This window comes from Agelaius phoeniceus, chromosome 18 (genome assembly GCF_051311805.1).
Source record: "Agelaius phoeniceus isolate bAgePho1 chromosome 18, bAgePho1.hap1, whole genome shotgun sequence".
Taxonomy (NCBI): domain Eukaryota; kingdom Metazoa; phylum Chordata; class Aves; order Passeriformes; family Icteridae; genus Agelaius; species Agelaius phoeniceus.
In genome coordinates, this window is record NC_135282.1 from 6,820,801 (window position 1) to 6,832,801 (window position 12,001).

The following is a 12,001-nucleotide window of genomic DNA, read 5'->3' on the forward strand; positions in this document are numbered from 1 at the left end:
GAATTCAGCAAAACTTGGTGGCTGGACACATATTTTCAGCGTCTTTGTGATATCCTGAGGATCACCTAGCAGTTGTCTTTCAGATGGAGAAGCAAGCCCTTGTTAAAAGTTACTTAAATAGAGTTCTTACTCTTTTAGTAGCAGTTGCCTTCAGGAGGTAAATAATCCATTTCCACACACCTGCCCTCCAGCACTGTTGATGCCCGGAGTCCAGGGAATCTCCTGGAGCCACAGGCTGGCCCAGAGGTGTTAAAACCAACAGAGGAAAAGGTGAACAACCTTAGCACCTCTGTCACTGCTGGGGAATTTGCCTAATTTGAGCTGCTCATTTAAAACCTCCAGTGCTGCTGATTTTACCAGTGTTTCAGATGGCTCGGCCAGCTTCTCTCCCTGGAGTTGCAAATGCGTTCCATCTTGGCGGCTCCCTCTGGCAGTCCCTCTGGGTTGTGGAGGCGCAGTGACCCCTGACGGTGCCGGGGGTGTCGGGGGTGGGTCCCAGGTGGGCGCAGCCCGGGCTTTGGGGTTTTTGGGGTTCAGGTGCGGGGCCGGGAGCGCGCGGGGCCGGGCGCGCTCGGAGCGCGGCTGCGCCACCGTGTGGCCGCGGGTGTGCACTGCGCCCAGGTGCGCCCCCAGCACCGCCCCGGCCGCGGGGGCTGCGCCAGCTCGGGGCACCTGTGTCACCTGTGTCACTTACCTGTCCTCAGCCGCGAGACCCTGCCCCAGCTCGGGGCACCTGTGTCACCTGTGTCACTTACCTGTCCTCAGCCGCGAGACCCTGCCCCAGCTCGGGGCACCTGTGTCACCTGTGTCACTTACCTGTCCTCAGCCACGAGACCCTGCCCCAGCTCGGGGCACCTGTGTCACTTACCTGTCCTCAGCCGTGAGACCCTGCCCCAGCTCGGGGCACCTGTGTCACCTGTGTCACTTACCTGTCCTCGCCGTGAGACCGTGCCCCAGCTCGGGGCACTGTCACCTGTGTCACTTAACTGTCCAGGTTTGTGTCAGGGCTTGGCTTTCCAAGAATTAAGTACGTGGTGCTGGATTTGAGCACTGAGAGTTTGCATAAAGGAGTTAGTGATGTTTCTGCACCATGTAGAAACCATTTCTGCACCGTTGCCATCAAGGGAATGGAAGATAAGTGCAAGTGATTCCAGTGTCAGGACTTGATTGCAAGTGGTGATTTTCCTTGCTGCCTGTCCTGTTAGGGCTTCATGGACAGGGACCCCTGCATTAACCATCTCAGAGGCACGGATAGTGACAGCATCTCTCAAGGTAGCTAATGTAATTTTGAGCATAACCTGTGATTGATTGTTCTTGGAAACTTCAACTAGAATGATGGTGTTGGCATGGACATAGACAAATAGGTTCTTGAAAACACCCATTTGTGCCTTATATGGCTGCATGGGAAGGGTTAAAGATAAATGTGTGATCTTGAATACTATAAAAATAAACCTTCTTTTCTAGTGGGTGGTAAGAGGAGAGCTGGAGTTTACACGAAGCCAGCATTTCAAGGTGGCTGTTTGTGTTGTTACCAAAGATATTTCTAGCTTGCTTACAAAATGAGATTTTTTTTAAAATGCTTTTATTTTTGCAAGTACTCAGTCTAGCTTTTGTTCTTGTGGAAAAACTGTTACACTTAAATTGCTGTGGAAGGTAGCTGCAAGATTTTTAATATTGAGTTGAAGCAGTCTGGGTACATTGTTTGCCATAATGTTTCTGTGGGGGGTAAAAAACATCTGTACATGGATGCTGTTCCTGCAGTAACTGCTATTCCAGAGGAGAATCAGGGACAATAATGGATATAAATCTTAGGGATTTTTTTTTTCCTGGAGGAATCAACAATAAGAAGTGTTTAGGCTATTAAGATACCTGCAAGAATATCCTCACTCCAGAGCTGTCGGTTATAAAGTTACAGCGCATTCCGCCTTCAAAATGGTTGGAAATCCATCATAAATATCTCTTTCCCACATCCCCTCTATCTCCCTGGATGATTGGCTTTCTAGCAAAGCCTTCCGTAGAGGGTGTACTGTAATCCTTTTACGTTACTCCTTCAGTGCAGATTACGCAGCAAGAAATAATTAGGAGATTAATTTTCACCTGTCACTGCCAATAATAGATAACCTTGATACAGTGACAGGGCGAGGAATTTGTGGAGGGGGGAGCGGAAAAGCGTTTAACCCTGTAGTGCTTGCTGCAGGGACCAGGCAGAAAATGGTTGCCAGAACCATGACCTCGCTGCTGCCTGTCACGGGAAGGCAGAGCCGTGCGAGGCTCCTGGCTCCCCTGCCTCCCTCCCACGGATGCTTTGCCTTTTTCCGCGCGCTGTGAAATTCGCTCTGTGCCGCGGCGGTGCCACGCGCGCCTCCTGCTAATCAGCCCCGAGCAGCCGTCGGAGACCTTTGTAGCTTAGGCTTTTAATTCAAATGCAGTTCTGTTGCTTTTCATGATTTCAATTCCCAATCTGACTGGTATTCCTAGGCTGCGAGGGAAAGGAGCGAACTAATGAAGATGGCTTCATTAGGCAGAGCGTGGTTTAGCCCTTGCTTCTCTCCAATAAATGCAGCTGAAAAAACATCCCAGAAGTAACTGGGGTTTTGGTCTTCAGAGAAAGCAGAGCTGAGGTGTTTCTGCTCCCTTTCAAAATTAATTACTAGCTCTCATCAGGTGAGCTTAAAAAAATGCAGCCTGTGCTCTAAGGCGCTGAAGGTAAATGGGAAGGGAAAAAAGCCACTCTTCCCCCTCCCCACACACACACATACTGTCTTCTTTTTTATTTTTTCTCTCTTTTGTGCTTAAGTTTACAATCTGTTGAAAATGTAATGGGAAACCAGCCTACAGAAAATGCCATTATTCATATCATCGTGAGCTCATTTATTTTATCTGCAATAGTAATGATAAGACAGACTGCTTGGCAATGCTGATAAGCTGAGAAATATCTTAGAGCTATTTGTAAAAGTTAAAGCAGATCTTGGTACTGAGAGATAGGGAAACTGATGAGCCTTTGGGCAATCTGCAGAACTGAAAGCTAATAAAGATTTTAATAGGAAGGCCTCATTAGGATTAGGGAGATCTATTATCTGCGATTTACACAACACAAACAGTGGGGCAACTTCAATTTTTGCTTCTTTGTTCATTAAATACTATTGCTGATTGTGAAGCCTTTTAACTCGGATCTGGATCTCTTCCTCTTCAAGGAGCCATCACCAGTTGATGGTTGAGCAAAGATAAGAGGGGCAGCTGATGAGGGAATGTGTTTGGCACACAGTGCCAGCAAGCCCTCATAGCTGGGGACCAGTGCTTGTTGGAGATATAGAAAGGCAGTTGATTGTAGGTGCCTGGGTGGCAGGGTTCTCCTTAGTGTCTTTTTTTTTTCCTCTTATGAACAGTATTTATAAACTTCTAGCCCCAAACAGCATATTTAGAAAGAAATTAACACGTTGTTGTGCTGGTTCCCTGGATGGTGGTGCTGAAATACTGCTCTGGATAGCCTGGCCACCCAGCTCAGCCTGGTGGAGTGGCTCCTTCACTAGTTGTGATCACCTCATGGATCTGTTCTAGCAGAGGAGCTGTCTCCAGTGCCATTGGGGGTGCTATAGTAGGAGTATGTGCCATGGGTGACCTGATCCAATGGTTTGGTAGTTACACTCGGGACTGATTTTAGCACCAGGTGCATTCTTAGATGTGTGATGTAGGAAACCTCACTTTTTGAGGTTGTGCAAACACCTCATGGGCTCAATGGCTTTAGTCCTCATATGTAACACAGTGTGTAAGGTGCATGTAAGCTGCTGAAAGGACATTTGTTTACCTGGGTTTACAGATGTATTTAAATTTTTTTTTGAAGGACCATCCAGGCATTTTTTGTGGTTGAAACTGAATTGTAAAGCAGGAGCAGAGCTGAGCTGGAAAATTCTTTGGTTTGCATTTAAGGTTCAAACCACGTTGTAATCTGATTCTGCTAACCTGCAGGTGAAACCATTTTAACACACAGGTGCTGAGATCTAACTGCACCTCTGATGCAGATAAAGAGTTTTGTTAGGTGATACCCATGCTGGATGTGAGAGGCCACGTGTGACCACACTTGTCTTTGGGAGCTGTCTGTTTTCTTCTCTGTGTGGAGCACACATGTGTACAAGAGTCTTAGCTTCTCTGCATTTTCACAGCACAGACCAGCTCCCCTGCTGCTGCTGGGTCAGATAACCCCAGTGGCACCTACAGTAACATTGCATCCATGGAACAGTAATGCTTGGAAAGCATGTTCTGTATCTTCAGCTGCCTTTAATATGATGTAGCAGCCAAAACCCAAAAAGGACCACAGCACCACCAGCCACAGAGAAGTCTGTTCCAGACTGTAGTTTGAGTTCTGCTGGTTCAAACCAGTGCTTTCATAGGGTCTACAGTGCAGTGATGGATTTAACTCCAAGTATTCCATCCTCCATGTGCTTAAGGAGCTCAGAGCACCCTCCCCTTTGCACCAGCAGTGTGGAGACTGATGGGCAGGGCTGGGAGCACCTCCTGCCCAGGACTGAAATGAGTTCCTCCCAGTGGGTTGGTGTCAGTCTGTTGTACCTTGTCTGTGACCACTCACAGGTTCTGTCAGCCAAGCAGCGTGGCCTCCGAAGGCAGTAGCGCTGTTTGCACCTAACGTGTTGCTCCAGCAGGGCTGCCATTTGAGAAGTTTCTAATATTTATGTTTGATATGAATGAAACTTTTTGTTTTGTCTGTAGACCGCAACGGAACTGGAGCTGACTCGTATCAGGAGTGCCTTGATAACAAGCAAGGTATGAGATCAAGTCTCTCCAACATGGGCACTTGGGACTGATTTAGCTTGATTTCTTGCAGCTGAATTGGTTGCTGTCTCTGTCTCTCTCACTCTGTCTCCCTTTTTTTTCCCCCTCTTTTTTTTTTCCCCCCACTGTCTCCAAGCCAATTCACTGTTAACAGTTCCATGTCAGCTAACCTGTTAGCTCAGGGTCTCATTGCACATTTGTGATAAGTCTTCTTGTTTCTAGCACCCCAAACCCTCAGCTATTAATAGAGGAAGTGGGAAGATTGTAAAACAGAAGTAGCATGTGCAGTTGCTTGCAGCTGTCTTCTTCCTCGAGGTTTAGTTGCACAGCCAAGCAGAAAAATATTAAAGTTGAGCTAAGGGAAGGCACGTGCTAGGCTGGGTTACCTTAACACCAGACATGCTGTTATCATTTGTGTGCTGACATGCTGCCTCAGACTTGTCCAGCCTGCTGTCTTCTCCCGTGCTAAAGTTGGTAAGAGCTGCAAACATCTCTTGTGATTTACAAGAGAGTGGTGATGGTGAAGGAGGAATATATTATCCTTTTGCTCTAAACCTGGAAACAAGAGTCACATCAGTAAAAATTGTAAAAAGTACCTTGGAAACAGGACTTCAATGGCAAAATCATGGATGTTGGATTTAGGAAAAGGGCTGGTGTGTTGTGTTCTGTTCAGATGCCTCTCTGAGAACTGCAGTCAGAAGTGCCACTCCATCTCTGTAGCCATGTAGTAAGTGTTGAACCTGCTGGTAATCAGGGAGCATAAGCACCCTTCAGTCCAGAATATCATTTGTCATAAGCCGCAGCAGAGAGATAAGAGGAAATGCTTATCCTAACCAGGTTATAGGCATCAATTACAGGTCAGCTTTTACCCTGCTGTTGACCCAGATCTGTGACAGTAGCTAGAATTATCATTGCCTGAAATTCTGATCCTTCTTGCGTAGTTTTCTAAAGTAGGACCAAGAAACATAAAAAACCTGTCCCAATTTTGGTGCTTGCTTGGGTTTAATTTTCCACAGGTGTCTCTGCTTTCAGTATCCATCAATCAGTGTTACATGTGCTTTAAGTCAAAGCTGCCATGAAGTGCATCTCCCCTTGCTTGTTGTTGGGTTTGGGATGGGATTATTTGGGGGGCGGGGGTTGGGTTTTTTTGCTTGTTTTATTTTCCTTCTCTCAAAAAAAAGAGAAAAAAAAAAGGTACATTGTTCCTTTGGTGGCCTTTAAGGTCATCTTTTTCTTCACTATTTTCCTCTACTGACTGTAGTAAATACCTAATCATTGCTAAGCTTTCATTTCAGAAGTTACAACTGGAAGACTAATGTGGAAGAACTGTAATCAATAATGGCAATTCTTATTAGATTAAGTTTAAAAGTCTTGTAGACCAGTGTAATTCAGGAGGCTCCTTTGATAGATAATTTGTTCTTAGGAAGAACAGTTTTCTCCAGTAACATTTTTCTCGTTGGCTGGGGGAGGCTGATCCACTTGTCATTTTGTAGAAAGCAATCAAGTTTCAGATTTAAAGAAAAATGAGTATTCTCATTTTTGGAAACTAATTGCAGTCCCTTTGATGTGCCAGTTACCCTGATTTATCTGACAGGTGGTATTAAATGGCGTTATATCCATTACTTTCATTTGTCTGTTAATACTCCAGATTTTTCTTGTAGTGTTATAGGTTTCTTGGCTTCACTGTTAACATATGAACAAACTGTATCATTATAAGTACTTTCAATCCAGTATGGATTGGATCTGGTTTGGGTAATTTACCCTGTCCATGCTGCATCGTGGTGTTTAAAGTAACAACCTTTAAGAATGCAGAAGTTTAAAGGAAAAAGTATACACAGTAACTTGTAGTGAGTCTCTTACTGACTCCGTTACATTTTTTGAGCGTGCCTTAGAGTTGAATCCACCATTTGCAACAATTTACAGAATATAAAATACATAGCTGACAGTGGACCCATAATTTTGGTTGTTTCTCTTACATTCAAAACAAAACACCACCAAAGGCTGAAAGTAGCGGTGGCTGTTTAAAAGTATTAAATCTTCAAGCTATGTGAAATGCTATTGCCATGGATTCCTTTTATAACAGCATGCTTGTCTCCTGGAAATTATGCTATAATGAGGTTTGGTTTATATATTTTACCCCTCTCCTCATTAAAGTGCTGTCTCTCAGAAGAAGCGCTTTGTGTTTTGAAATACTGCGCGGTTAAAACGAAGGCAGGTTTATAACGATTTAATGTACTTGGGAGCCAAGGTTTTGCAGCTTTATGGCAAAGATGTTTTAACAAAGGGCTTTATGGTAAGGGTGTGCTGTATTTTAGTCAGGCAGTTGCTCGGGGGAAAATTTTCAGTGTGAGCACGTCACAAGAGCAAGGAGAAATTCAGAGGGAAGCAGGCTTCTGAGATCCAGTCGCCAGCTCGGCTGGTATTAAGGCTTAATTCTTTGCAGTTTCAAGCCCTGATTTTTTTCTTTTTTTGTCTTTGATCTCTTCACTCCAAGACAAAGCCTTGTTCCATATAATGTAACACCACAAGCAGGCCATTTATGCTTCCCATTTTTGTGCTTCAAGGTAGGCTGCAGGAAAGTGTGCTGGGAACAGCCACAGGTGGGATTATTACACCCTCTCAGAATGGAGCTTGCTTTTTCAGCCTTATAACTCCAATATTCATTATTAAAATTGTACCCTAAAAGCAAGGCATTTTCTGAGTGTTTGTGGTTTGGAAGTAGAAGGGGCAGCAGTTCAGAGCAGTTGCCCATCCACTGCAGCAGAAGACGTGTCCTGGACCTGCCTGTTTCTCTGGGATACACTTAATATCCCATGGTTTCCTGAGAGCCAGGGGCTTCTGCCATGGAAAACAGGTATAAGATTACTACCAGACATAGTTGTTTCTGGAGCTTCTCAATAGGAACTCACTGTTATAGTTATTAAAGCAGTGCTGGTGTAGAGGTTCAGGCAATGAAAAGCCCTTAGAGAGGGCTCTGGTGGCAGCCAGGAGATGTCACCTCTCATCCTTGAAACAGTGTGTAGATCCAAGTGTTTCATGTTATCCTGTGTAGCACCTTCTCTTGTTCATAGAAAATGGTGTTTTACTTTGCTTGAGCAGTCTTCTGTGTGTCCCTGTGCCCTCAGGTGGGCTGGTAATGGGTATTTTGCCCTAGTGGGCTCCAGGTTCCTGTTGGAGGAACCCAATACCTTTCACTTTTCCTACTTGTCCTGAGGAGTATTTCCCCACAGGTGAATTAGGTGGTATTTTTCCAAGATGAACACAGCTTCATCTTTTTGATGGCACTATTAACTCTTTCTGCTTTTGTTTGGATTTGTTACACCACTTCCTGAGTTCAGTGTTGCTTGCTGCTGATGGATTTTGTTAGCTCATCTCAAGAGGGAGGATGGATGCAATTTGGAGCAGTGTTTGGGGGCCAGGAGGAAGCATGGTTAATATTGACAGGGATCAAAATGTGGCTGCAGTTGAGCCAATAGACCTCTGTCTGAGGTGATGGAGGACTGAGTGCTCCTCCCCTGGCTTTGTGCTGTGAGTGGATCCCAGCTGAGCATGGGTAGGATGTCTGTACCATCAGGCTTGATTTTGAAGTAGTGGCAATAAACCAAAGACTTTTTCGTCCTGTTTGCAGTCCCCTGGGCTGTGCAGTCCCAATGTGTGTCATCTTCTATTAGTCCCGATGCAACCAATGACCTTGTTTGTGTGAGCACATTAAGCACAACATTAATAGCTAATTTGACTACTTTGGATTCAGACAGGCTGCAATCCATCACCTGAACTCTCCTGATAGCAAATATGCTTGGATGGGATTAAGGAGAAAGGATAAAATGCCTGCTTGGGCTGTAACTCTAGGAAATTGGAAAACTGCTTGTGAGCCTGTGTAGCTGATGTAACTGTAGCACTTGGTGGAAGCATGTTCTTCACTGGGGGAAAAAAAGCTGCAAAAGTGAGAAGTGTGTGGTCTTCACAGATGTTTGTTCAGCCCTCTTCCTGCCTCTCAAATGCTGGCATGGCAAACGAGACCACCACGATACAGAGGCATCTTTTAGAAGATGTTGTTGGGGTAAATTCTGACCTGTTCCAGTTCTTGGATCCCTTTTGATCCCTAGCAGGATCAGTTTCAGGATGGCAAAGATGAATTATGAAGCAGATAAATAAAAATGGCAGCCTGGCATATAGCTGGACTGGAAAGTGCGGTCAAAATAGTTCTGTCACTGAACATGTTATTTCCATTAAATGTTTTGAGATTTAATATTGATTTCAGTGAAATTACCCTTGAAAACAGATTTCCTCCAAAACTTTTTTTTTTTATATATTTGTTTTGGAACTATTTTAGGAGGCAGAAAAATGAAACTCCAGCTTCAAACAGTTTTTATGTTTTGAAATGGGCTTTTTTCACCGTATGAACAATTTTTAAAATATTATTGTTATTTGTATTCCAGTCATGCCTGTGCACTCTAGTTATGGGCTGAACGTCATTTTGCCAACCACAAGGCAGACTGGGGGGGATCAGTTTCTGCCTGAAAATGCTTTGGGCGTGTATTCCTGACGGGCTGCATTGATTGCCAGTGCCTATTTGAAGAAAAACCCTACAACATTCTCATTTTACAATATGTTGGCTGCCTTTTTGTTTAAAGAATTATAAATAAATCAGCAGATTTTCCACAAAAACACATATGCTTTCTTCCTGATGAGCATGATGATGCACCAAGAATCCTTGCAAGAGGCCTTAAGTTTCCTTCAAGTAGAGGGGTAGGGCTGAAGTTGAAACTGAAATTTTAAATAACTCTCTTTTTTGAGAAGGATGCTGCTGGATCCTTATTAGCAGAAGAATTGCCATTTTCTGTCTAATTTTTTTTTTTTTTTGCCAGCATGGGAACAAAGAAAGAAAGAAAGGAGGAGGCAGAATAAAAGCCTGTGTGAGTGTACATACAGAGGCTGCAGCTCTCTAGACTGGTAATGGTATCTGGAAAGGGTCCAGGCTGTTGTAAATATGAACTTTTGTCAATATTCCCCAAGCTTCTTTGGACTCTAGGGTGGGCTTTATTAGCTGAAGGTCACACCATTGTGCTGTCTCCCTCTCCTGAGACCTCTGATACCTTCCTGAAAGGACAGCCCATTATCCCTGGGCTTAGAAGCCAGCTTTCTCTTCAGTGGCGCTGAAGCTGATAAGCTTAAGAGGCATATTTCATCCCCCCACTGCTGCTTTCAGGAAACAAACAGTGTTTATCATTCCTGATTAATTCCAGTTGAACAAAAAAATAAAATAGAAGGCATGTGTGTGTGCACACGTGCACAGGGACACAGAGATGAATTTTTTTTTGAGGCTGTTCTTGTGTAAGGTCAGCTCATGGCACTGGCCACAGTCAGCAGTGTCTGGAGCTTTGCTTTTCCTGGGTGCTGTGTCCAAAGGTGGATTTAGTAACATGAGAGGATCCCAGGCTGCAGTCAGTGTGAGGAGAAAGGGGTGGAAATGGGGATGGGGTAGCAGCAGCCCGAGCATCAAGGTTGGAATTGATTTGTGGCAATTAAGCATTAAGGTCTGCGAGAGCAGGCCCACCTGCTGGGAGATTGGCTTTCCATCACCTGGGGAAGATGAATGGCCCCAGGAGAAGAAGGGGCAGCTACCTGAAAAGAATCCTAAAACCACCATATCTCCCTTTGGTATCTCGCAGCCCTTTTTATCACAGCTCAATCCCTTTGCTGGGAGTTGTATGCAAGCAAGTTGGAAGATAAAAATGCTGTTTGCTGCTGCTTTTTCTCCATTTCTCTTTGGCTCTGGCTTGAAATTTGCTAGGTGTCTTACTGACTTTCTTCTTAGTCCTCTCTCAGTAGGACTGTGTTCCATACATGGCTATCAGTTTCCTAGGGATTTTTTTCCCCTTGTACAGAGATGCAGAGTGTGGAATTAATAACAATGAATAACACATGCAACAAATACCATATTGCCCCTCTGTGCTGATGCATCCAGGTCATGTGTCCCGGTGGCCAGGTCACCCACCCATATTCTGTGTGCTCCTCCCCAGCATGCCCTTGCTGGGCAAGGCACCTCACCTGGCTGTGCATCTTGAGGTTCTCAAGTGGAAAATGAGAGTAGTGGCACTGTCCACAGTCCTGTTTGTTTGGATGAACATGCAGCTGCAGCCCAGGTCAGGTCTTTTGGTCACAGCCCAAGTTGTGTCATAGATCATCTAAGTAATGTGTGTTGCATCAAATTTTTATTTCACTTCCAGCATGGGCTGTGTTTAAACCAGATTCTTGGTACTGAGGTTGCAACTGGCTTCATTTCCTGCGCCAGAACAGAGATGGAACAAAATTTTAAAACAATTCTGCAAACCTATATTTACTTTTTACCAGTGAGGACCATATTTAAAGACAGATTTTGGTATTATGGCTCCAGTGCTAACATAAACAGGGTCTGATGGGAAAGGTTGTAAAATAATTGGGCTATTGATCATGTTTGGGGAGAAAGAAATTTCCATAGTAGATTTCAAACTGGAATAGCTCTGAAGGTTTGGCTGGCCAAACCCAACTAGCATTTCTGATTTAAAATTGCTATGGTAGCATGCAGTGGAACAGTGGGCCACAACTAGCAATTTTTCAAAGGTAAACTACACAAGCCTTTGTGAATTGGGGAACTTACTTTTGTGAATTGGGTTAAACTTGTCATTCTTCACATGAAATAGAGTGTATTTAAGTTTTAGATGAGAACCTCCTTAGATATACTACGGATTCCTTTCTAAGGGCAAAGTAGATTTGAGGGAGATAATTATCTAGTAATCTCAGTGAAAGTTGCATATATGGTTCTTTCTCCAGATGGGTTAACATGGTGGAAAGATTTTTATCAGTCCAGTCGTGCACCACAGACTTCAGTAGCATATGTGCTTGCCTGGACCCCGAGTTTAGTGATAAGTGAAATGTTAATATGTGCTTGGCAGAGCAAGCTCTTAATTTCCCCTAAAATGGAGGGGGCAGAAATGATCTCATCGGACAAGATGTCTTTGGGCTACTGCCCACTGTTAGGTATGTCCTAGACAGGGTTTATTTACTTGGTGTAGGCAGATTATTTCCCTTTCCCTCCATAAATCTGGCCTGCGGTAACTGTTAGCAAAAGAGCTTTCCACCTCCTGTATTGCAGGAAGCATTTAAGCTCTTGTTGAAATATGAAGCTCCCTTCCTTTATTAAAATTAAGAACCACTTTCTCACATGGCAAAG

At 44.3% G+C, this 12,001-nt stretch overlaps 1 protein-coding gene across 16 annotated transcripts in view; it reads left to right on the forward strand.

Moving 5' to 3' along the window:
* The window catches only part of FBRSL1 (fibrosin like 1), a 502,275-nt gene that overhangs the window by 402,894 nt on the left and 87,380 nt on the right, over positions 1–12,001 (forward strand). For 12 of the 16 annotated variants that reach the window (XM_077187583.1, XM_077187591.1, XM_077187589.1 and 9 more), the window contains one exon: positions 4,726–4,779. The exons of the other annotated variants lie outside the window; for them this stretch is intronic. In XM_077187583.1, the coding sequence (XP_077043698.1) occupies positions 4,726–4,779 (54 nt within the window). The remainder of the gene's footprint in view (positions 1–4,725; positions 4,780–12,001) is intronic. 16 annotated transcript variants of the gene reach the window in all.